A 27137-nucleotide genomic window follows, 5' to 3' on the forward strand; every position below is an offset into this window, starting at 1 on the left:
CTCTCTGAACTTTATTTCTAAATGTCACCGTTTTTTATTGAATCAACGGAAATTTGAAAGAAGAAACAGAATAAACATCCAGAGAAGATCAAGGGAGTTAGAAAAATCTTTATAGAAAGCCTCATTGAGTTTTACATGAGCCAGGGTGCTGTCAGTCTCCCTGAAAGGGGCGGTGGAGTAATCTGTCACTCTGCGACTTCAATCTCAGAGTGCCTAAAAGACTAAAAAGGGCTCTGTGCCGAAAAAGAAAAAAAAGAAAAAAAAAAGAAGTCTTAAGGCTTTTCTAAGTTTTATAAACAGAGGAATCATGAATCAAATACTAAGCACTGCAAATAAATTCACTTTGAATCACAGACTTAAAGTTGGAGGTAGTTTAGTATACTAATTCAACTCTGTTATTCAGGAAACGGCTTGTAACACTCCTGTTTGAACTGTAAGTGGGAATGAGTTCTCTATTTTGGAAGGCAGTCAGTGAAAACCAAGGTTTTAACTTATTTTAAGCTGAATTCTGTCCCCCTTTGTAACTTCAACCTGTTGGCCAAAGTTCTGAGGTCTGAGATAAGAAGGAACTAATTTAGGTAAGCAAATTAACTCTCCATTATCTGTTAATATATTTTATCAGACTCAATTTAAAAAGAACTATTTGATTTAAAACAAGAAATCTTTACCTAAAAATCTTTATATTCTGAATTTCAATAAGGGAGAATTCAATTTGTAGACTAGGTGGGTACAGGTGGATATTATAAAATAGATCGTGCTGGGTGGGAATAATGAAGAAATTGAAGAATGACCGACGAGAAAAGCCCATTACTCATCCTGGAAAGATCGCTGACAAGAGAAAATGTGGGTCCAGTGTTGCTAGATCTGCAACTTTCCCAAAAGAAGGCCCAAATTCAGATTTTTACGTGAACAACCCAATTTCTTAAAGTTGGCAACTTACTCAATTTTTTAAATATTGTACGGGCCAAACACAACAGCTTTGCGGACTGGACTCAACTCTGGCTCGCCAGTTTGCAATTTCAAAATGTTGTTATTTAAAAGTCTATTTAATGAGAAAACATTTATAGTTACTATTCTAAACACTAGTACATATAAAGAGAAACAGTAACATATTGCAAATGTTATTTTATACTTAAAAGAAACTGGTCACAACAATCTTAGATTTAAAACTTCTCAAATTTTAGGATGTTCACTGATGCAACAGCCCCCTTTACATAAATATAAGACTCACGCAGCAAGTTATCTCCTTAAAGAAAGTGTCCTATCTGCGTTCAACAGAGTCAATACATTCAATTTTGTTTTAAGCTGCAAATTCAAAGAATAAGTCATGCAGCTTCTGGACTCTATACGAAACATAAAAAGAAAAGAAACAGTGAAGACCAAATTGAATGTGAAATAGCAAAACAATTATATCAAATACAAGTAAACGTTCCAACAAACTTCCAGTCAGAAAGAGTACAGGAGAAATAATGACCAGATGTTTAATTTAAATCATCAATAGAAATAGTCAGTGTCCTCTTTTTATAAAACACTTGGATTTTATTTGTATTCAAAAGCAATGGTAAATGTCAAATGACTACTAGACCATCCTTCTGAATACAAGAAAATATCATGCTGTTTAACTCTTTAAATACAAAAAGTGCTTTTTAAAAAACAAAGATAAAGAACAGCATGTCTTAGTCACACAGATCAAGAACCACAAAATGCTAAAAGGTTCCGTGCGCTTAACAGTAAAGACCTTAAGTTACTAAATATTTTAAAATTTTGAACTTCGAAAATATTTATTGTTAAAATCTTTTAAAATACAGGATAAATCTTATATCTAAAGATCTGAGAAGAGTATCAAACTTTATCTTCATGTGAAGAATTCATTATTAAAGCTAGCAGCATTAAACATAGATCCTTTTCATAGGCATTATGAAAAGGTATAGGTATAAAATAGTATCTAAAGGTTCTACTATAACTTTATTATGAAAGAAAATAATGAGATTCTTTTTTTTAAAACTAAGAATGTTACGTATAAATGTCAATTGTGTGTGAACTCCAACTATGAAATGGAAATTGACTCATTAGCCATTTGCTTTTTGTTTATCCCCATCCAATTTTTACTGCAGTAAAGATGGAAAAAACACATCCAATCAGAAAAGCCAAAGAAAAATTAAACAAACGGGCTAAATTTAATAGGAATAGTATGACCTTTAGCAGAACAAAAGATGTTGAAAGGATTACATGAGAACACGTGTAAAGTGCCTATCAATTACCTGGATGATAAAGGTTACTGTCCTTCCTTCTATCCTTACAAGGCTCACTATTATCTCACTCATTAAGTCTTATGTCACCTAAAGAGGAAAACCTTTGGGATCAGCAGGAACTCAGTGTCCCACAGTCTGAGGCACAGCACCAAGTATTTAGTAGGGGGTTAATAAATGCTTTCTGATTTACTAGAGGATAATAATAATGAACAAATATAAAACAGACACTAATTGATAGGCTAAATGCATTAGTGCATTCTAGTGTCCTCCATGGGAAAGGTTACTAACCCATCCCGGCTAAGTGCTGAAATTATAATTAAGCCTGATGGGAAGTCCTAGATTTATACCAATATAATTACAAATATTACTTAGCTTAGTGATAGAGTATGGCAAGAACAATGAGCTGACTAATTTAGATGACACTGCAAAGTGGGTTTTAATGTTTGAAACTCCTATTACAGTACACAGGATAAGTGCAAGTGGTGTAATTAAAACCTAAAAGAGTCTGATCTTTAAAACTCTACCGCTCAACCTCATTAAAATGCATGTTTTCTCAATTAATTCAAACTTTTCCATTAAAAACATAAAAATACCCTTTCATTCCTTGCAAATAAATCTCTACAGTACGGCATTTAGGATCAAACACCAAATAATCATTCTAGTTAAACAGGAAAAAAAAAAAACCAACTGAAATATTATGGAAAGGGATTTGAGCAGATGGAACCTAACAAAGGGAAGGAAAGGCAAGGTGAAGGCTGCTCTTTTTTTTTCATGTGTAAATACCCAGTTATGACTACATAAGCATTTGAAGCACCAGAAGATGAGAAATCCTTGAGTATCTTTGTGTAAATGATACAAATCTAAGCAAAAGCAAAACCTGTTTACTGAGCAGATAACCCTTATGATGCTATATGGACTGCATCTCACTCACCTCTGAAGGCTCCAAGTACTGAGTCTTTTCCATCGTTTTCATATCCATTTTGTGGCAGTTTTCACCTTTCAATCTGAAGCATTACTAAGACATTTACCTGAATATTAAGCTAATACTAAACACCTGAAACCACGGGATGATGTTCTTCATGTACTTCTTTTTATCAGTTGTTACGGAAAACATTTAAAAGATAATTTTAAAACGTCACATAACTGATCATGGGGAAGAATGTAGATTATAAAAAAGAATTTAATTTTTTAAATGTTCATCAATTTTCTTCAGATTTTGATACACCTCACACAGTGACTATTACTCAGAAACCATAAACACCCTTTATAAATGAAGACCATGGACCAATTCTGGATTAGTAAATTCTTCAAGAAAAATGTTCTTCAAGAAAAATGTTACTAAGAAAGAGCCAAGTCAAGTGCTATCACACATAATTTAAAGGCTAATGCTGGTAATTTATAGGAATGCCACTAGAATTTGCCATTCTTGGGGAAAATGGAGTCTACATGATTTTACTGTTAAAAGGATAAAGGGAAATTAAAAGTGAAAGGGGGAAATGTCTTAAATTTAAAGCATTATCTGACAAACTTTATAAATCACTGCACTATTTTACAAAAAACATTTAAATCTAAATAGGTTCTAATTTTAGCTGAAATAGGGCTTTCTATTTTGAAAGCAATATATTTTTGGTGGCCTTTTTAAAAACTTATTTATTCTTGAAAAGCTACTAAGCAAGAACTTTATCTCATGCCTGTATTTAAGAACCCACCTAAACTAATCAGCAGTAGGACCCCCTGGTGGCTCAGATGGTAAAGAATCCATCTGAAATGCACGAGACCTGGGTCCCATTCCTGGGTCCTGAAGATCTCCTGGAGGAGGGCGTGGCAACCCACCCAGTATTCTTGCCTGGAGAATCCCATGGACAGAGGAGCCCAGCCGGCTACAGTCCATGATGTGACACAGAGTCGGAGAAGCACCGAGTAAGTACAGAATAGTGGTACTCTGCAGTTGCGTTCATTACAAAGAAGTCTATTTTCAAGGGTTCTTGTATTTTTTTTCCCCTCATGCAATATTTCAGAGAAAAACTGACCTATCCATTATCACTGTTTATTTTTAAAACATTTTTAAATGCCTATTTTTAAAACAATTTACACATCTTTATACTACGTATTAAACTATCCATCACATGACTTTAACATTCAAAACAAATTCTATTTATACAGAAAACAAAATGTCATCCTAGAGAAAAGATCTGAATGCATAATGTTTGAAATAGTTTCTCAGAACCATTTTCCTTGATAAATGAACAGTAAAATCAACCACAAAAAGTTGCAAAAATATTAAAGCGACAAATAAACAATATGTCTTGGATGAGTGACAAAGAGAAGATTCAATAGACTTCTGTTGTTACAACTGTTTAGGAAACATGAATCTCAGCACTTAAACGTTGCTGCAAATATAAGCAAGTGTGAGTCACTCAGTAGTGTCCAACTGTTTGCAACCCCATGGACTGTAGTCCACCAGACTCCTCTGTCCATGGAGTTCGCCAGACAAGAATACTAGAGTGGGGAGCCATTTCCTACTCCAGGGGATCTTCCACACCCAGGGATGGAATCTGGGTCTTCTCTTTCAGGCAGATTCTTTAAAGTCCAAGCCATTAGGGAAGCCCAAAACTGGATGGGTTAAAAGTATACTTCTAAATGTTTTTCAAAACTTAAACATATCTATTTTAAAAGTCATGGCTATATCACATTTTCTTTAGACATGCCTTATTATAATGATAATCAGTGCTTGGTACGCAAAACACATGCTTCCCTTTGAAAAAGTGTTTTTAAGATGTTAAGATGGTTACCTGTCATTTATAATCCAGTTCAGGCAGAGATTGAGAGAGCTAAGATTTTTGCACCTCTTGACAATTTCCATCACGGTTTCATTATCCAGTTCAGTGATATGACGTAGGTCCAAGCTGGAAAGGTTTCTTAGCTAATGAGATAAATAAAATGAAAGAGGAGAAAGATAAATACTACATCCTCAAAAACTATTAAGAATAGTTGATTACAGAATATCACTGTACTGAATAATAGACTATAGTTTAGAATTATTAAACTAAATGGTTACATAATATTTTAATAATAAATAAGAAATGAGTCAGAAATCTAAGGTGAACAAATAAATGGCAATAAACATTAAAATCAAGCAGATTTTATTGAGGCATCATAAAAATCAAAAGTAGCATTCTGATATGTGGGAAAGCTGTTAAGTCGATCACATTAATTACCTACAATTTGACAGGACTATTTTCTTTAACATTGATTTCAGATATTTATCTTCATGATAATACCATTTTTGTACAGCTTTTCTTTTTTATAAAAGATAAAATATGAGCAAATTGTTAACTCAGAGATATCTTGGTGATATTTTATCAAGGTGAATAAAGATGGCAGGCTCTTAATTATCTTCTTCAAATAAACTACATCTCAAATAAGCTGTTTTTTCTTAATAACATGCAAAGAATTAATCTGGATGCATCTGGTAGACTCATCTCACATGCTAGTAAAGTAATGCTCAAAATTCTCCAAGCCAGGCTTCAGCAATACGTGAACCATGAACCCCCTGATGTTCAAGCTGGTTTTAGAAAAGGCAGAGGAACCAGAGATCAAATTGCCAACATCTGCTGGATCATGGAAAAAGCAAGAGAGTTCCAAAAAAACATCTATTTCTGCTTTATTGACTATGCCAAAGCCGCTGACTGTGTGGATCACAATAAACTGTGGAAAATTCTGAAAGAGATGGGAATACCAGACCACCTGACCTGCCTCTTGAGAAATCTGTATGCAGGTCAGGAAGCAACAGTTAGAACTGGACATGGAACAACAGACCGTTTCCAAATAGGAAAAGGAGTATGTCAAGGCTGTATAATGTCACCCTACTTATTTAACTTCTATGCTTGTACATCATGAGAAACGCTGGACTGGAAGAAGCACAAGCTGGAATCAAGACTGCCGGGAGAAATATCAATAACCTCAGATATGCAGATGACACCACCCTTATGGCAGAAAGTGAAAAGGAGCTAAAAAGCCTCTTGATGAAAGTGAAAGAGAAGAGTGAAAAAGTTGGCTTAAAGCTCAACATTCAGGAAACGAAGATCATGGCATGCGGTCTCATCACTTCATGGGAAATAGATGGGGAAACAGTGGAAACGGTGTCAGACTTTATTTTTTTTAGGCTCCAAGATCACTGCAGATGGTGACTGCAGCCATGAAATTAAAAGATGCTCACTCCTTGGAAGAAAAGTTATGACCAACCTAGATAGCATATTCAAAAGCAGAGACATTACTTTGCCGACTAAGGTCCGGCTAGTCAAGGCTATGGTTTTTCCTGTGGTCATGTATGGAAGTGAGAGTTGGACTGTGAAGAAGGCTGAGCACCAAAGAATTGATGCTTTTGAACTGTGGTGTTGGAGAAGACTCTTGAGAGTCCCTTGGACTGCAAGGAGATCCAACCAGTCCATTCTAAAGGAGATCAGCCCTGGGATTTCTTTGGAAGGAATGATGCTAAAGCTGAAGCTCCAGTACTTTGGCCACCTCATGAGAAGAGTTGACTCATTGGAAAAGACTCTGATGCTGGGAGGGATTGGGGGCAGGAGGAGAAGGGGACGACCGAGGATGAGTTGGCTGGATGGTATCACTGACTCCATGGACGTGAGTCTGAGTGAACTCCAGGAGATGGTGATGAACAGGGAGGCCTGGCGTGCTGCAATTCATGGGGTCGCAAAGAGTCGGACACAACTGAGTGACTGAACTGAACTGAACTGAACTGGTAGGCTGAATAACACCACTCCCAAGGATATCTATGCCCTCATATGCCACCTTATATGGCAAAAGAGATTTTGCGGATATGATTAAAGTTAAGGATGCTGAGATAAGGTGCCTGTCCTGGATTATTCAGAGCAAGAGAGAACCTCTCCCAGCTAAAGTCAGAGACGTGATAGAAGAAGAGGCAGGGGACATTTAAACTGTGGAAGGGGTTCCACCTGCTTTCTCTGGCTTTGCGTCTAGAGGAAGAGGGCAAGGGGCCAAGGAATGTGGGCAGTTTCTAGAGCTGCTGGCAAGACATCGGGACTTCAGACCTACCAACTTAAGGAAGTGAATTTCCTCAAAAACCTGAAGGGATGAGAAAACATCTCTCAATTTCCTAGAAAGGAATACAGGCCAGATCATTCTAGTCTGATGGGACCTGTGTTGATCTCACTAGTTAACCAGGAGGTAACAGATCTGTGCTGTTTTAAGCTGCTGTGTGTGTGGTCATTTGTCACAGCAGCAGCGGAGAACCAGCAGCGGGCATTTCCAGCCCCATCAGGGAGCACTTCCAGTACAGGCCGGTCTGCCCCAGGCCACCCTAAGTCCTTCTGTGGGGGAAGGTGATTCCTGATTTGCGGGCATAACCTGACTGCCAAAGGCCTCAAAAGTGAGTCAGGCGAGCTTCAAACCCGAGAGAAGACGCAGGTATCCCCGCTGCTGCAGGACAAAGCACAAGGAACACTCTACGGAGAACTTTCCTCAGTGACCGACATGTTTTCTCTCTCTAGCGTCCAACACAGTAACCACTCGTCACACAAGGCCACTGAGTATCTGAAACGGGACCAGTATGCTAAAGGACCTGAATTTGTTATCCCATTTCGTGCTGTTTAGTTTACATCTATTCTACGTCTGCGTATGGGCTGGGGCCTTCAGGGTTGGACAGAGCCGCTCTGGAGAGCCGGGCAGCGTGGGAAACCCTCCTCCCACCTCAAGTCTGAGAGAGGCCTCGAGCTGCTGCCGCTGCCGCCTGTCAGAGCCACAGGGAGCACGAGGAGCGAGGGGCGGGAAAGATGGAAGGGGCCTCGGCTCTCAGAGAGGCCTCGTACTGCTCACCGCTGATGCCCGTCAGAGCCACCGGGAGTACGGAGAGCGAGGGGCGGGACACAGGGAAAGGGCTCCGGCTCTCAGAGAGGCCTTGTAGTGCTCACTGCTGATGCCTGTCAGAGCCATGGGGAGCGCAGAGAGTGAGGGGCGGGAAAGACGGAAAGGGCCTCGGCTCTCAGAGAGGCCTCGTACTGCTCACTGCTGATGCCCGTCAGAGCCACCAGGAGCATGGAGAGCGAGGGGCGGGACACACGGAAACTGCCCCCGCAGCAGGGGACACTTTCTCAGTGATAGCAGGCCTCTGTCAGTTCAGTTCAATTCAGTTGCTCAGTCGTGTCCGACTCTTTGAGACCCCATGAATCACAGCACGCCAGGCCTCCCTGTCCATCACCAACTCTCGGAGTTCACTCAGACTCACATCCATTGAGTTGGTGATGCCATCCAGCCATCTCATCCTCTGTCGTCCCCTTTTCCTCCTGCCCTCAATCCCTCCCAGCAGCAATCCCACTGCTGAGTTTTCCAAGTTTGCTGGCATATTGAGTGCAGCACTTTCACAGCATCATCTTTCAGGATTTGAAATAGCTCCACTGGAATTCCATCACTTCCACTAGCTTTGTTTGTAGTGATGCTTTCTAAGGCCCACTTGACTTCACACTCCAGGATGTCTGGCTCTAGCTGAGTGATCACACCATCATGATTATCTGGGTTGTGAAGATCTTTTTTGTACAGTTCTTCTGTGTATTCTTGCCACTTCTTCTTAATATCTTCTGCTTCTGTTAGGTCCATACCACCTCTGTCCATCTTTGCATGAAATGTTCCCTTGGTATCTCTAATTTTCTTGAAGAGATCTCTAGTCTTTCCCATTCTGTTGTTTTCCTCTATTTCTTTGCATTGATCACTGAGGAAGGCTTTCTCATCTCTTCTTGCTATTCTTTGGAACTCTGTATTCAGATGCTTATATCTTTCCTTTTCTCCTTTGCTTTTCACTTCTCTTCTTTTCACAGCTATTTGTAAGGCCTCCCCAGACAGCCATTTTGCTTTTTTGCATTTCTTTCCCATGGGGATGGTCTTGATCCCTGTCTCCTGTACCACACCCAAGGCCCAGACGGGGGTTCCCGTGGGGTCTAACTTTATAGCCGAAACATGGCCCTAGCCTTTACCTCGCCCCATAAAAAAGCAGACTGGCATTGAACAAAACAATTTTTCTTCAGTAACAAAAGGAATGGTAAAAAAAAAAAAAAAAAAAAACCTATATAGAATACAAAATAGATAGCAATATAAGTTTCCACAGTCTTCAGTTGTTGCTCACTTAGTCACTAAGTTGTGTCTGACTCTGTGTGACCCCATGGACTGTACCCACCAGGCCCCTCTCTCCATGGGACTCCCCAGGCAAGAATACTGGAGTGGGCTGCCATTCCCTCATCCAAGGGATCTTCCTGACCCAGGGATCAAAGCCATGCCTCCTGCATTGGCAGGCAGATTCTTTACCACTGAGCCACCAGGGAAGCCCATAGTCTTTCAGACATCACTTAAATCATTTGTTATCCTTCAAACGTTCCCCTCAGTAATGTACTCTATTTTCTATATTAAAAAAAGAACACCTTTTTCTGACAACTATAAATGGAGTACAATCTATTAAAATTTTGAATCACTATGTTTATTACCATAATCTAATATTGTCAACTATACCTCAATTAAAAAAAAATTTTCTTAAGCCACTTTATTTTTATAGTTAGCTTTCTTTACAGGGTACTTTTGATCCCAACACCCAAAAAATTTTCATCACTACTGTCCTGGGAACATGTATAGAATCAAGTAGCCTCTGTGAGTAACAGGCACTGGGGGGCTTGCTGAGCTCATATCCTGACAGTAGCCTCGTGTCTGTACCTCAGCAAAATCAGAAAGACATGAAATGGAACCACAGGGCTGCTAAAAACTATTTTGAAGGATGAATTTTGCCCTAACCATGTGCGTGTGTGAGCTGTTAAATATGGCACATATGATACATATACAGCGTCACTTTATTTTCTTAACTATCCTGCATTATTGTCAGCAGGAAGATGCAAGATCATAAAAATCCTATCCAGTCCCATAAATACCTCCTGACACACACATATTCTGGGCTCTAGCACAGCTTCTCACACAAAGTTGCTATGTGAATTACCACTGTATCTCTTAGCTTCCCTCACAGTAAAGAATCTCACAACTCTGTGAATGTACTTGCTACCACTGAAGAGAACACTCAATAACGGCTTGAAAGGTAAACTGTTCTTCTGTGCATTTTACCACAGGAGGACACTGACTGCGTCCACCAGCACACAGTGAGAGGACACAGTTGAGGTCTGTAATAAAGAGGCTTCACTTGTACCAGTTGGGCCCCTCAAATTAGGGAAGGTAACTGAGATCTGAATACTTACTAAAGTGCTGATAACAGGGAGAGATGAGAGGAAACCTATTTTTTGGACTTAGGAAAATCCAAAATCTTCTAGGAGGAATAGGACAGAAAGAAGTCACAATTCCAGAAACGATCTACATATGATAAAACTCTCATTCTAGTTGATTAACTCCTAAGCTTTTAGAAATCCTGCCTCCAGGCCCACCCCTCAGGGCAAGGTGGGTCAGATGTGACTGCCCTGGGTTTACTGTCCATAAATGAAGCATTTTTTCTCTTCCAATGGAGCATGAACTCAAACATGAAAAGAAAGGTTTACTTTGGTTCTCACATGCCAGCTGTCTACTGAGATCGTCAAGAGCGTTTTGCCCTGAGGTTCAATTAAGGCCCATTTTTTCATGAGCTGACAGTCGCTGACATTGCTCATGAAGCCTTCCCTGTGACCACACTGGCCAGTTCAACCTGAAAAATGACAGCATCCAAAGCAGTTCCAGGAGGCTGAGCCCTGGGAACCGGCAACATTATAAGACACGTCCAGAGCACGTCTACAGGCTCTGGTGTTTTTATGCCACAAACAGCTCTGTCAGATTCATCACACTGCTTGCCTTGCTAAGGGAATTTCATAATAGTGCCCTCCAGTGTTTCATGAAAAGCTACCCAACATAATCCTTCATAGTCTGAAACAAATAATTACATTTAGGAAACTGACATTTTAATTAAACTGACTTTTCTTACAAATTCACTGGTAGTCTTAGGTTACACAAATCACAGAGGATTTGAATAAGAGAAGCCATACAACCAAGATCTTTGAAGGGCTTTGTTCCCATTTTTAAACAGTTTAGTAAGGTATTTGAAAAGAAATCCAAGTCAGAATGTAGACTGTCAGTAAATCAACTTTCAGTTTAATACTGCTTTTATTGAGAAAAAAAAAATATTACTTATAGCCAATTCAGGTTAAAGGCTAAAATTAGTCAAAGACTGTATGGCTGTGTATGTATTTAAGAACAAAATGAGACATTAAAATGTTACCTAGGAAACAGAGACTTGGAGGATTATAAAAAGACCACAAATGGCTTTCAAATTTTCTTCAGACTCTGGAAAAGTACAACCTGAAACAAAATCCTCAGTTGTGCAGGTTGACTCCAGCGGGTGAAGCAACGGAGAGGGACTCAGAGTGCCCTTGGCAAAGGCGTCAGGTCGGGGCGGGGGAGGGGGGGGGGGTGTCCCACTGGTTCAGACCAGCGAGGATAATTTACGTGAAGCCAGCTGGAGGTGATAACTTTCGAGAAAGATAACTTCTGTATGGTTAACCATGTTCAAATGTCAACTAGTCCCTAAATTACTTCCTGCCAGCCCTGCAGATGTTGGCGTCACCAGGACCGGGCTTCAGAGCAATCAGTCACAATCTTCAGGAAGCAACGTCAAGGTGAAGACAGGCCGCCGTTGCTGTGGATCGGCAACACACACTCATTTGCCAGGCACCGGTCAGGCTGCCTAGACGGGGACTGCAGGGGGGACCACAGGCTCGGGGAAGAGAGAGGGGCCCGGGGAGAGCCGCCTACTGGGAACCACGAGGGAGACACAGGAGAAATGGAGGGAGGTGTGGCGTGCACAGGGCCAAACTACAACTACGGGTAAAGACACTGAGATGCCAGGCACGGGCCAGGGCAGAGGGAATTTCTACCCTGGGCAAAGGAAGGCTTCCGCATCTGGACAGGGTCTACACTTAGAGGAGAACTTGGTTTTCCGAGGGGGAGGATGAGGGGCATCTGTTCTGCTCATCAACTAGGCCGAACCTCAGTTTGGTTGGTTATGGCTGGCACTCAAGAGCAGAAGTAGTAACAGAAGCTGAATAAGGCGGTGGCAGGCACTCCAGCACTCTTGCCTGGAAAATCCCACGGACAGAGGAGCCTGGTGGGCTGCAGTCCATGTTAAGGGTCGGACATGACTGAGCGACCTCCCTTTCACTTTTCACTTTCATGCACTGGAGAAGGAAATGGCAACCCACTCCAGTGTTCTTGCCTGGAGAATCCCAGGGACGGGGGAGCCTGATGGGCTGCCGTCTATGGGGTCGCACAGAGTCAGACACGACTGAAGTGACTTAGCAAGTCACACTGAGGACATCAAGGAAATCCTTCCCAGCACCTCACAGAACTGAGACCCTCAGGCTGTAACAGAAAGCTTTCCACTGCCTGAGAGCCGGGCAGAGACAATAACAATTTCCAGTCCTAACCATGAAAAGGAGACTTCCATGGCCCGGGACGCTGATCGCATCTGCAGGAGCTGCCACGTGAGCTCTCTGGCCCTTCTCTAGGTGTCCTTCCAGCCACCGCCTTCTTCACCACACTGGTTTGCAGTATCTTTGCTTTGTTTCCAAATCCAAGTCTGGCTGGCTCTCCTGCCCTCCTGCTGGATTTGCCATCTCTCACCATTTTATTCGCGCGGTCTTGCTTTCCAGGACATTTTTACTCACTGTTCCTCCTTAGAGCTATCCCTTCTAACTCCTTGCCACATTACCAGCCACAGAAATATTGTTTAAATAACTTTGATCATATTCCCCCCCTTCTCTGAAACTTTGAGGAAACAGAAACCATTTCAACTGCAGACAGGAATTTCAGAGCATGCATATGAAAGCCCTTCACTGTCCGTGCCTACCGTTTCCTGATAGGTTATGTTAAAATAGCTCAAATCTCCAAGTTTCAAGAAGTTATTCTCATTGTGTTCAGAGACCTGGACTCGTTATTTAAAACTGAGCTCACTTCCTGATTACTTCAGAGAGAAGAAAAATTAGTGAGTCTCAGAAATATAATATACCTGCTTTAAAACAAATTACTAACCAGGCAGTCCCCAGTCGACCTACGCCCTTTAGACAGAAAGCAACTGTCAACAGCTGCCAAGGGAGCAGGGGAATCCACTTTCCTTCCTGCTACAGCTACTGGGTGTGCCCTGTGTCTGCTCCATGTAGTCCGCCTTCCCTTTACCCCTCCCTAGCGCCTCTCCTACCAGCCCCCCGGGGCTGTGCTACTCATGACCAACCTCTCACTGCAAACATCTGACCTTAATGCCTGAGCCAATCCAAATCTGCATCTCTGCTACAGCAGTGATGGTTCGCTCTCAGGCATTCATTCACACATAGTGAATTCACACTTTAGTGAGCACATGGTTCCAACCTTGGTGCACATTAGGATCATATGGGGAAACTTTCAAAAGATACTAATAACCACCACTACTTCTGAAAAAGATACCCAGTTGATCCATCCTGAACAGAGAGCCACTTCCCTAGTGCAGAGCAAGTCATATTTAAATCCAGTTACTGAAAGGGTATTCCCTGGTGGCTCAGTGGGTAAAGAGTCTGCCTGCAATGCAGGAGAGCTCTGTTCAATCCCTGGATTGGAAAGATCCCCTGGAGAAGGAAATGGCAACCCACTCCAGTATTCTTGCCCAGAGAATTCCAAGGAGAGAGGAGCCTGGAGGGCTACAGCACATGGGGTCGCAAAGAGTCAGACACGACTGAGTGACTAACACTTGCACTTTCGCTGAAAGTATAAAAATAATTTATAAAGCTCAGCCTCTGTAATCACTCAAAAAAAAGCACTGAAAATATCATTCATAGAGTCAGTAACTATTAGGCACCTATTATATACCAGAAAACATTCCAGCTGCTAAAAATACAGCAGTGAACACAACAGACAAAAATCCCTGTACACAGCATGCTTATATTATTAGTTGGAAAGGGACAGTGGAAATAATATGTAAGCAAATTATATCCTATGTTAAAAGGCGGTAAGCATATACTATAGAGAAAAAAAATTTTAAAAGGCAAGGTAGATGGAGACCAGCGGAAGGGAGGAAGATGGAGTGTAATTTTAAACAAAACGTCAAAAATGATCTCACTGAAAAGATACATGAGCAGAAGTTTGAAGGAAGTGAAGGAGCAAACAAAACCATCCTGATGTCTGGGGCAAGAGCTAGTGCAAAGGCTCTGCGATGGGAGCTGGTCTACGATGTCAGAGCGTTAGTGAGGAGCCAGAGCTCCCGGAGCAGAGTGAACAGAAGGAACACTAACTGGAGGCACGCCCAAGCAAGGGAGCGAAGACAGGAAGACTGTACAGTGCCGAAGTTACGAAGTTCACCTTCTGCTCTGCGTTTTAAGCAGGTATGTGACATGATCTAACTTACATTTTAAATGCATTGTTCTAGCCCCTGTGTGAGCCTTAGACTAAGGAAGACTGTATGGTGCCTTGCCGGTCAAAGTTACGAAGCTCAGCTTCTGCTCTGCTCTATGTGGGGACTCGGTGGGTTTTAAGCAGGTATGTGACATGATCTAACTCACATTTTAAATGCATCGTTCTAGCCCCTGTGTGAGTCTTAGACTAGGAGCAAAGGAGCAGAGAGGCTGTAATGAATTAATGAAGTCAGGCAGTAGCAGGGACCTGGACCACTGTGACAGCCCCCGGAGGCGGTATACAGTGACCAGATTCCGGATATATTTGAAATTAGAATCGACAGAATTTTCTGACAACTGAGTTATGGAGCATGAGACAAAAAGTAAGAATCAGAGATGACGCCAAGGCTTTTGGTTTGGGGAACTGGAAGGTATGATTGCAATTAATTAAGATGCTTTGGGGAAGGTAGGGAGAGAGTTTGGTTTTGAAAATGCTACCTTTGAGATGCCTGAATATCCGAGGAGAGATGCCAAATAGATGTGGGGCTCATCAGCACACAGACAGCATTTACACTTCTAAATTTAATATGTAAAAGTCTTAATTATATATCAATGTGCTCAGTTCATTAGGTTGGCTAGCTACAAGCATACTAGTGGTTCAATTTATAGTGAGTAAAAAAAATATTAATTAATTGATTAAACTACTGTGTGGGCATATATATCCAAAGTAATAATAAAAAAAAAATAATAGCAAGCTAGCATGATTCTAAAAACAAAGCATTAGCAGCATACTGTCCCAAGTCTCCAGGAGTAGTTACAGGCTGGCTTCAGTTCCTATCAAACCACAACTCAAGCTCACAGCCCCAGGACACACCCTCTGTAAAACCCCCCAGGATTCAGAGTCAGAGACTCTGCCCTTTGTATACCCACCAAGGTGGTTCATTCTCCCACCACACACTGCTTTATAATTTAATCTAATTAAGCACTAGAGTCAAAGGCAAGCTAATACAGGTCAGGGCCCATGTCTTACTCACTCCTGAGTCAGCAGTGCCCTTACACAGAACTAGGTGCATCCAACCAAACCATCAAATGTCTCTATTGCAGAATGAGCTTGAAATCGGGGTCAAAACTTTAAAAATAACTTCAAGGGTTCAGGTTTCCCTAAACCAGGATTCTGTTCTTGTAACTGTATCAAACGCAGGATCTGCAGCTCTGAAGCTACATGTTTCTAAAAGTGATATATCTGAACAGAAAGTTCACTAATATGTAAGCATTACATTAAAAAAAAAAACTCATTCCACACAATCAAAGGTTATCTTAGAACAGGAAGCATCATCTCTTTTCATATTTGTTCTTAAAATGAAGAACATTTAAGAAGTCTCTGTAATTTGACAGAGTTTTGATATGTATGGCAGGAATTTTGAGTAGTTCACCCAAAATTCTAATCACTGTTGCAGAGACGTGCGTTTGTTAATTGCATCCCTGCTTCTCCGAACAGACTCAGAACGGATCGGCTCCTCCTCTTCCAGTCTGGCAGGCAGCACACTCTCTAACTGACTCTTTCCCGAGGACTTTTCTTTCCACCAAGTCCCTTTCTTTTCTCCATAGAAGATTTCTAGAGCTCATAACAAACTACAAACAGCACCTGAAGTTAGCAGAACTAAGAAGCCCTGTCAGGTTTTTCAGTCTGCAGGTGCTAGGAAACAAAATTTCTCCTCAATTAAAAAATGAAATATTCATACTGCTTCACTTAAATAAGAAAAAAAAAGCAAAGCTTAAATAAATTAAGGGTAACTTAAATCAAACAGGAAACAAGCAAGGGGAGATTGCTTCATCTGATGGGCTGGTTGTGCGATTCTCTTTCATTTTCTTACACCAAGTTCACAGATTTTTTTTTTTTAAAGAAGACAATTCATGGGATTTTAAACCCATTTCAATCGCTTGCAACCATGTATCATAGTACCTCAGTGTGTCAAAGGTTTTGGAAATATATTCCAAATAAAAGTTTTACATTCTTATTTTTAAAAGTAGTCATCGAAATGTCATTAGCCTAGGACAAAAGTTTATCATATCTATGCCAAGTGACCTGTACATTGACTTCCTGATATTACACTATTAAAGCCAAAAAATCAAATTATTCCATTCTTTATTGTTAAATGTGTGAAACTGTAAAGCAAAGAAATGACAATAACAATTTTTAGTTAAAAAAAAAATACTCTGGCATATATTGCCATTTCCTGGCATTCAAAAAAAAAAAAGTTACAGAAATGGTATACCTACTCTCTAAAATGAAATACCTTTTATTTATTTCTTTCTGACTCACGATATGTAACTGATTTCTTTCGTCCTGGTTTAGAATATTCATGGTCACATGGAAAATCTCTTGGGCTTACACTCTCATCTCTGAGCCTCATAATAAAGCAAAGTTCAGAGTGAAGAGTGCCCAAAACTTACCTCAGGCTCTAGTTCTTCCATTCTGTGACCGAGTACTGTTCAGAGCACCCGGGCACCCGGGACAGTAGCCACCCACCGGGCCACTGCTCGTTTTCCCACCTCCATAAACCGGGAACAGATTTCCTAACACACGCAGGAAGAGCATGCAGCTCCATCAGTAGGCACCTACAGCTCTCCTCTGGGGCTCACCCAGGGTCTGGGGCCCCCTGCGTCCTTGGGGGGCACAGCTAACCCAGGCATTCCTCAGCATCTGTGTGAGGGGAAACATCCCCAAATGTGCACCTGACTCCTCCCCGCCCCTCTCCTGCGGAGTCCCCAATAAAGCCTCAGACACCCCCTTCAGAGGGAAAACCAGGCTGATATAACAATCTAAAAATGAACCAATCAGATCACCCCTACTAAGTGAGAAAGAAACATATCAGGATGCACGCAGGAAAAATACTATTTCTTTCACTTCTGGCATTGTACTTGATTTCATTATTCATGGTATCATCTAAATGCCAAAATAATAATAAAAGAATAGACACTCTCTAAGGAAAATCTTAGAAAACTGAAACCTCTAAAGAGCATGTACGGATTCACACTCAAAATCCGAGTCAGGAACTCTACAAACATGGACTCAGGTCCCATTTGCTGTACTTAGTTTTACCTTTGTCCTAAAAAAAAAAAAGTTATAAGAAGCAACAGCATTGGTTTACGTGTATTTACATTTGGAATTGACAAGTCACACTCAGTGTTAAGAGGCAGAAGTGAATGATGTAAAATTCTAGGTTAACAACTATGCTATAGGCAGTACCGTGAAGGTGAAAGTCGCTCAGTCGCGTGCAACTCTTTGCGACCCCACGGACTACAGAGTCCGTGGGATTCTCCAGGCCAGAATACTGGAGGGGGGAGCCTTTCCCTTTTCCAGGAGATCTTCCCAACACAGGGATCGAACCCAGGTCTCCCACATGGCAGGTGGATGCTTTACCAGCGGAGCCACCAGGGAAGCCCAGTATACCAGTTAACAATAAGAAATGGCACTCAGAAAGAAGGCCTTTACAAGGTTTTCCTTGATATTAGAGCACACAGAACATGAAACTATTATTAGATAATGTAAATTTTTCAAACATGAAGCACAGAAATTATTAAGTTTGATTTATATATTAAAGCACTACCTTCTGATACAAAGAACTAATTCTCTTCTTTCAACCACTTTCTTCCATCTTTGAGTTGAAAAGGTAATTGAGATGAAATTTTAAACCACTAACTTTAAACTTCAAAATTTATGATTTAGTTCAATATTATGCAATTTGGGTCACTTACACTTTCCTACATCAACAAAAAGCATGACCAAGATCTAAAAATTAAAAAATAAACAGAAATACTGATTTGGTATATTCATTGGAAGGACTGATGCTGAAGCTGAAGTTCCAATACTTTGGCCACCTGATGTGAAGAGCTGACTCTACTGAAAAGACCCTGATGCTGGGAAAGACCGAGGGCGGGAGGAGAAGGGGATGACAGAGGATGAGATGATTAGATGGCATCACTGACTCAATGTACAGGAGTCTGAGTGAACTCCGGGAGTTGGTGATGGACAGTGAGGCCTGGCGTGCTGCAGTCCATGGAGTCACAAAGAGTCAGACACAACTGAGCAACTAAATGACAACAACTGATATGGTAATAGGTTATTTTTAATTGTCAGTCAAAACCATCCAATATATAACTTTAATTAACTGGTAACTAATAATAACTCAAATAACTAGTTCACAACAATTAACTTACTTAGTAACATATTTCTCTTTACATTTGCCTCTGTGAATTAGCACATATTACAGCACTGAGAAACACTTAAATTTTACCCTTTCCAGGAACATAGGCTTCCCAGGTAGCTCAGTGGTAAAGAATGTGCCTGCCAATGCAGGAGACCTGGGTTCGATCCCCAGGTTGGGAAGATCCCCTGGAGAGGAGAATGGCAGCCCACTCCAGTATCCTGCCTGGAGAATCCCATGGACAGAGGAGCCTGGCAGGCTTCAGTCCATGGGGCCACAGAGAGTCAGACACGCCTGAGCATGCACACAAAGCGAAAGGAGCATGTATAAAGACTACCTTTTTATAATTAAGCATCTGGCCCTCCATCCTACTCTTGGGAATCACCAAGAGCTGCAGCTTCATTATTCCTATCTGTCACACAGCTAGTTGTTTCTATCTATCGAGTTTTAGCTTATCTAGATCCAAGACAAGAGTATGGCTAGAGATAATCCAGGGAATGAAAGTGAAAGTCGCTCAGTCGTGTCCGACTCTTTGCAACCCCATGGACTGTCCATGGGATTCTCCAGGCCAGAATACTGGAGTGGGTAGCCTTTCCCTCCTCCAGGGGATCTTCCCAACCCAGGGATCAAACCCAGGTCTCCCACATTGCAGGGTGATTCTTTACCAGCTGAGCCACCTGGGAAGCCCAAGAATACTGTAGTGGGTAGCCTATCCCTTCTCTAGAGGATCTTCCCAACCCAGGAATTGAACCAGGGTCTCCTGCATTGCAGGTGGATTATTTACCAACTGAGCTATGAGGGAAGCTCCAGTGTAAGGAAAGGTCAAGTCTAATTTAAATGTTATATAGTGTGCAATTCTCTGCTTTGTGCTTTGATCATATTGTTACAAGATTCTTAGAGGGGAGATAAATATCAGTTCTATTCTCTTAGATGTGGTCTCATGTAAGAAATCCTGAATGATGCAAACAGAAATATGTTCTAGTATCTTACTAGGAAAACAAATCCCTATAAGCATTTATTCAATTACATGAAGGGAATTTCATTAAAAAAAAAAAGGTTATCCTGATGAAGTAGAAGCTGAGAAGAGAGGCTAATGTAAGCCACAGATTTTTCAACAGCAGGAGGCCACGAGCATCCCAAGGCTAGAGAGACAAGAAAGAAGCCTCAGTGTTCATGAAAACCAGGTGCCTGGTCTCCCACTGCAAGCTGGGGCTGCGGGAGGGCTGTCCAGGGCTGGGATCACAGAGAGAGGAAGCCTGTACCCAGAAACGCAACCTGAGACAGAGAAGGAGGCAAAGAAACACTGGAGGGACTCCCTCCCTCGGCCCTCCTGCCTCCCGCTAGATGCAGCCTGCAGAGAGAAGCCCCCTGTGACACAGAAGAGGACGCTCAGACAGAAGAGAGGATAGGAGGGCAAACAGACCTGGGACTGGCTCGAAGCAGGAGAGAAAGGAGAAGGGCGGGCCAGCTTCCAAACGGAAAGAAACAGTCAGTCTAACGGGAGCTCATGGTGACAGCCCAGAAGAAGGAGGAACTCCCAGAGTATGCCCCACACCTCGCCTGGGAAACCCAGGGAGCTCAGAGACTTTGTTTTCTCCTCTGAGCCAGATGAAAGCGCAAAAGTATCTGGAGCTGCTGGCAGCTTCCTCAGGCACAGGGGTATTGTTTCGTTTTTAAAGATCCAAGATTGATAGCCAATTGCATGTCGAAAAGTACCTCTGATCGAACATAATAACCAAGCATTTCCACTAGTGAATATAACAGAGAAAGCTCCAGTGGGCAGCTTTTTTTGTGGAGAAAAATGTGGATAGCCTATCATCCCACTGGGAGACAATCAATTGTAAGGAAGTCTACAGTGGGGAAGCGGCGATGCTCCTGACGGTTTTGCAAATACACTGTGATCAACAGCTTTTGTGTAACTACCTGTGATACCTCTGGGCTGGAGAGCAAACATATGAGGAGCTCAATTGCCTTTAGTCAACGGACGCTACTGGACTCTCTTGCTGGGCCAGTGTGCCCGGAGAAGAGGGAGCTCGCAAACAAACTCTATTCCAAAAATTATTATGGGAAATAACGAGTAATAGTATGTAGGCCCAAATAAATATTGCGGTTCCAAGCTAAAATTTTTGAACACATACCTTCTATGTTTGACTAATAGTGAGTTACCATGGAAATGAATTCCCTGTTTTCAAAGACAGTGACTTCAATAAAGATGCAACATAATTTATCTTTCCCTCAGCATCCAGGAGACCCTTAGGCCATCATTATTAACACTGCACAATGTTAAACAAAATTGTAAAGAAAAATATGATTATCTGGATTCTCTATGATTAATGATTGACACAGCATGCGTTTGTATGTAAGTGAATATATAATATTGCACATATGTAGGGACTTCCCTGTGGCTAACAGGAGCTGCCCAGGTGCAGTGGAAACATTGTTTAAATAAGATAGCTGAATTAGTTGACAATAAAACACCAGTAAATATTTTATAAATGTTCAAAAACTTTTTTTTTTCAGTCGCTAATTTGTGTCCAACTCTTTGTGACCCCATGGACTGCAGCACACCAGGCTTCCCTGTACTTCACTACCTCCTGGAGTTTGCTCAAAATTATGTCCATTGAGTCAGTGATGCCATCTAACCATGTCATCCTCTGTCGTCCCCTTCTGCTTTTGCCTTCAATCTTTCCCAGCATCAGGGTCTTTGCCAGTGAGTTGCTCTTCGTATCAAGTGGCCAAAGTACTGGAGCTGCAGCTTCAGCATCAGTCTTCCCAATGAGTAGTCATGGCTGATTTCCCTTAGGATTGACTGGTGTGATCTCCTTGAGTCCAAGGAATTCAAAACTATTAAGTGAATATAACTGTCGATGTTTTAATCAATTGAATATGTTTTTCAATTAACCAGACTCTAACTGTAATTTTCAATAAATGTTTATTTTAAATTAATAAATGATAAATGAATCATTTTGTTGTATAACTGAAACTCAACATTGTAAATTAACTATACTTCAATAAAAATTAATTAATAAACGAGATCCACTCACTTTCCTTCCCTCAGTGGTATATTTCCTCATTTAAGTTTCATTACAAATTATTCTTATCAAGCCCCAGATCGCATTCTCTAATTCAGGGAGTCTGTTCTGTCGACTTAGAGACATGACCCCATCTGTGCCTGACACTGCTATGTATTTATATGTAAACCACAAGACTGAATGAAGCAGACTCACACTGATCCTTAAATAAAATCCCTGTTACTGCACAGTGTGAATGAATCTGAAAGTCAAAAAGAACATGAGAGCAGTATCTCCTAATCTCTCTCTTGGATAAAGACTGACCTCATGTGTTAGAGACCAGATAAATGAAGTTGAAATCCCTGCTTACAGAAGTACTCTGTATTTATAAACAAGTGTGTGATAAAAACACAAGGAGTGAACGAGCTGAGGCTAACATAAGCAAGGTAAAATGACATATAAAGTGTAAAGCCAAGATCCAAGAAAGGTCCGTTCAAGAAAGATAGCCAACGTTCCTCATTTAATATTTATATACTTATATTAAAGCCTGAAGAAACCATTTTATCAAAGGATAAATACAACAAAGAAATTTATCTGTTCATTTTACGTGTTAGGACTTCCACAAACTGAGTCATTTGAAAGATGAATTCATTCATTTTACCAGCGAAACACTGATACATGCTGCTATGGCAGCTGCTGGAATGAAAATGCAGCACGAATAGACATTATAACTAGAGTAAGGGTAATAGGGTTATGAAGTATAAAAAGAGTAGCCTCGCGGAACACATATTACTGCCTTAGTAGAATGAAAAAAGTAAAGGTGATAAAATGCTACCGCTTATGTAGACACTGCCTACACTACTTTGAAAAATAAAAATCAAAGTCACTCATTTGTGTAATAACAGTAAGGTATAACATACCTTAGGCCAGTCAGAATGGCCATCATTAAGAAGTCTACAAATAACAAATGCGGCAGAGGGCGCAGAGAAGAGCCCCGCCCCCCCCCCCCCCCCCCCCCCCCCGCTGCTGGTGGGAATGTAAATTAGCGCAACCGCTATGGAAAGCATTACAGAGGCTCCTTAAAAACAAAAGAGTGAAGTTGCCACGTGATCCAACAATCCCCCTCCTGGGCCTATATCCGGAGAACAATATAATTCAAAATGATACATGCATCCCGATGTTCACAGCAACACTATTTACAATAATCAAGACAGAGGAACAACCAAAATGTTCAGTGACAAACGGACAGAGAAGGTGCAGCATACGCGAATACGTGCGCGCATGCTCAGTCCCTTCAGGCACGCCCGGCTCTGTGTGACTCCATGGACTGCACCCCGTCAAGCTCCCGTGTTCGGGGGATGCTCCCGCGAGAATACTGCAGTCGGCTGCCATGCCCTCCTCCGGGGATCTTCCCGGCCCGGGGATCAAACCCGCATCTCCTGTGCCTCCTGCAGTGCGGGTGGATTCGTCACCACTGAGCCCGGGGGGAAGCCCCATATATACACACGTAGGTATGTAACACACACACACACAATGGAATATTATTTTAAAAGAGTGAAATGACGCCAATGCAACAACGTGGATGTAACTAAAGATTATCACACCAAGCGACGTCAGAAATAAAGACAAATGTCATCTGATATCACTTATATGTGGAATCTAAAATACGACACACATGAGCTTTTATGAAAAAGAAAGAGAATCTCAGACACAGAACAGGGGGTAGGGGGTGGGGGGTGGGGGGTGGGGGGTGGGGGGTGGACTGGGAGTGTGACATCTGAGACGCAAACACCACACGCAGGGCGGACCAGCAACGAGGCCCCGCCGCACAGCACGGGGAACGGCGCCCACCGCGCTGTGATGCGCTGCAGTGCACAAGAGTGTTGCTTGAGCAGAATGCACGTGGATGTGCAACCGAGTCACTCTGCAGTGTGGCAGAAATCAACACAACAATGTGAACCCACTCTATTTCAATAAAACAAAATTCAATGAGGTACAACACTATATGCCCCTGATTCAGTGCATTGCTATGTAGGAATTTTTTGATGATTTAAAATATTATTTTAGTTGTTCAGTGGGTTAAAGGGGAGAAAACAAACTCATGAAGAGCAGACAGTTATTCATCTTAATATTCTGAATTGGCACTCAGGTAGAATGAAGGTCATAAAGCTTTTAACAGATTTATTTTCATGAAAATCATTTTACATTTTTATTTTTATGAAAGAACATGAGTGGATTAGGACTAAAGAGTTATAAGGAGATTTTGTATGTAATAATGAACATTTTTATAATTACTTATGTATATTTATGTTTCAAATGCTGCTTTACTATGTGCCAAATACTCTTCCTCTACAGCCCAAGACATAGGTAGATGCTATTATCCTCATTTTACAGATGAGAAAACTGAGGCTAAGAGATTAGGTGAAATGCCAAAGTCTTAGGATCAGCAGTTATACCATTAGCTTTGATGACAGCAATAAGTGGCTTGCTGTCCCTTGTAAACTTCTAAGAAAAAAAATCTATTAATGGATCACACCAGGCCTAGAGAATCATTATCTAAATTCTCAAAACTTAGTTTCTAGCTCAACTCTTAACTCTCAAAAAGCTGAAAAGAACCAACAGCATCCTACAAACACCTCTTCAGAGTCGTCACTTGTCTACTCAAAGGGGAATATTTCAGAGCTGAATGAATTCAAGAACACAATTTCCACGTCTCAAACTACCACTCAAGTTCCTATAAATTAATCAGAAACAAACAAAATGATAATCTATAACTTAACAGCAATATCACCCCAAAAGCAGAAAAACCATATGTTCTATCTTTAGAGTAAGACATTCTAAACTGATCAGTTGTTTTGAAATTTAGAAGGCAAGGAAGTTCATCTTTCATTTCTAGTCTCTGAATAAACATGAAAAAGAAGACGAGAATTGAGTTAGCTGCATGGATGAACATTCTTTCACTTACTTATGTTAAATTGACTGAAAAAAAAATCAATTTTGTTTTTCTTTAGAAAACATTTCATATTTTCAGCCATAAGCACTTTTAAAATATGTGTTTTACAAAAAGTTCTTTAAATATGATATGGTCCAAGAAAATATCTGAATTTTTTTAGCTGTTACCTTCCAAAAAACACCTCTCCTTAAAAACAAACATACCCATATCTGACATATCCCAAGAATTCAGTTCAAGCTTAGAAACTGACAACTGAAGCAACAATAATATCTAAGATAGCTTCCCAGGTGGTGCTAGTGGTGAAGAATCCCCTTGCCAATGCAGGAGACATAAGAGACACAGGTTAATCCCCGGGTCAGGAAGATTCGCTGGAGGAGGGTATGGCAACCCACCCCTGTATTCTTGCCTGGAGAATCCCATGGACAGAGGAGCCTGGAGGGCTACAGTCCATAGAGTCGCAAAGAGTCAGACATGACTGATGTGACTTAGCATGCATGCACAGTATCAGAATTAATATCAGTAATTAATTAACAACTTTAAAATATATCAACAATCTAAAAAGGAAAAACATCTACCCCTAAGGTATGACAAATATAAATTTTATATAGCATATAAAAAAATGAAGTTTTCTCAAAAATTCTTCCTCTTTTTAACATTTATTGACTAGTCATTAAATGAGTATTTAGTCATTTATGAATAAAATAGCATCTTCCTGACTATTGGTTGAGATCATGCGAACTGAACTGAAGTCAATTCACAATGGATCAGTGGCATGAAACTCATGAACTCAGAGCAGACCTCAAGTTTGCACACCAACTACAACTACATGTACTATAGAACGTGCTACTTTGATATTTCAGACTCCACTAGCTTATCTGTTCAAATGATTTCAAACTAATATTATATGTAATGCACTTGAGTATTCATTATCATCCTGAGCTATTTCCATGTTCCTGTGAGTTCTTAAAAAGTATGTGATTGAATAACATGATTTATCATGGTATATTAATATCAATTTTAACCTCTTAAAAGCTGCATTATTACGGAAGTTTTCAAGGATAAACAAGAGTAATGAGAACAACATAATGAACCCTCTTGTCCTATAGCCCACCTCAATTATCTCTATTTTGCCATTTTTGTTTCCTTTATTGGCCTATCCACTTTTCTGTTTTTTCATCTGCTCTATGATATTTTGATACAAACCCCTAATGCTGTATCATTCCAATAGTAAATAACTCAAGTATGTATCTCGCTCCTCTGTCCATGGGATTCTCCAAGGCAAGAATACTGGAGTGGGTAGCCATTCCCTTCTCCAGGGGATCTTCCCAACCCAGGGATCGAACCTGGGTCTCTTGGGTTGCAGGCAGATTCTTCACCATCTGAGCCACCAGGGAGGTCCGAAAAAGTTTTGAAATATAACAAATATTTGGTAGAATTCACCAGTGAAGCACTCTGGGCAGGGAGTATGACTGAGGGAAGGTTTTTGACAACAAAAGTAATTTCTTTAACGAACAGAGGTATCCAGGCTATCTACTGAGTATTTCTTCTTGAGCGAGCTTCGGAAATTCACGACATTCAAATAAATTTTCCATCTCATCTAACTTGTTGAATACAGAGGCGTAAAGGTGCTCATGATGGTCCCGTTACCCTTTTAACATCTGGAGACTCTGCAGTTACGCTGCTCCTCTGAGTCATGGCACTGGCAATTTCTCCTTCCCTCTTTTACAGATTTATCTAGTGTTTCAAAGAACCAGCTTTGCACTTTCATTAATATTTCTTTTTGCTTTCCATTTCACTAATGTCCACTGTGATGTTTATTATTTCCTTCACTCTGCTTACTTTGAGTTTAATTTACTCTTCTCTTTGCAAGTTTCATAAGGCAGAATCTAAGGCCGTTAACCTGAGACCTTTCCTTTCTTCGTATGTAGGTGTTTGGTGCTGTTTAACCAAAGTGAGTACCTTAGCAGCATCCCACTAAATCTGGTGTGTTGTGTCTTTGTTCTCCTTCAGTTCAAAATATTACTACTTCCTTGTTTCTCTTGGGATTTCTTTACTCGTGGGTTATTAGGACCAGATAAGCACGGGAGAGCATATACTCATCTCCAGGGTTTTCTACGCAGCTCTCTCCGCCTGGCCACCCCGGTCTCCCTGGACTTCTGTTCTGTGTTTACCCAGGTCGCCTGCTAGGCTTTGCCTGGGCTACCCTTCCCTGTGCTATGAGCTGGAAACGCTTCCACACCTGAGAGAAGTTCTGGGTTGGAGGAGACACAATTCTGCCGGACACTGCACATCATTAACGTTCTCAACTTCGG

At 41.1% G+C, this 27137-nt stretch overlaps 1 protein-coding gene across 5 annotated transcripts in view; it reads right to left on the reverse strand.

Moving 5' to 3' along the window:
* Window positions 1-27137, reverse strand: part of FBXL17 (F-box and leucine rich repeat protein 17) — a 511156-nt gene that overhangs the window by 330460 nt on the left and 153559 nt on the right. For all 5 annotated transcript variants that reach the window (XR_011257397.1, XR_011257398.1, XM_069592650.1 and 2 more), the window contains exon 6: window positions 5045-5175. Coding sequence is in view for 3 of the 5 variants with exons in the window: in XM_069592650.1 (XP_069448751.1) it covers window positions 5045-5175 (131 nt within the window). In the remaining 2 variants the exon portion in view is untranslated. The remainder of the gene's footprint in view (window positions 1-5044; window positions 5176-27137) is intronic.

Source organism: Ovis canadensis, chromosome 5 (assembly GCF_042477335.2).
Source record: "Ovis canadensis isolate MfBH-ARS-UI-01 breed Bighorn chromosome 5, ARS-UI_OviCan_v2, whole genome shotgun sequence".
Taxonomy (NCBI): Eukaryota; Metazoa; Chordata; class Mammalia; order Artiodactyla; family Bovidae; genus Ovis; species Ovis canadensis.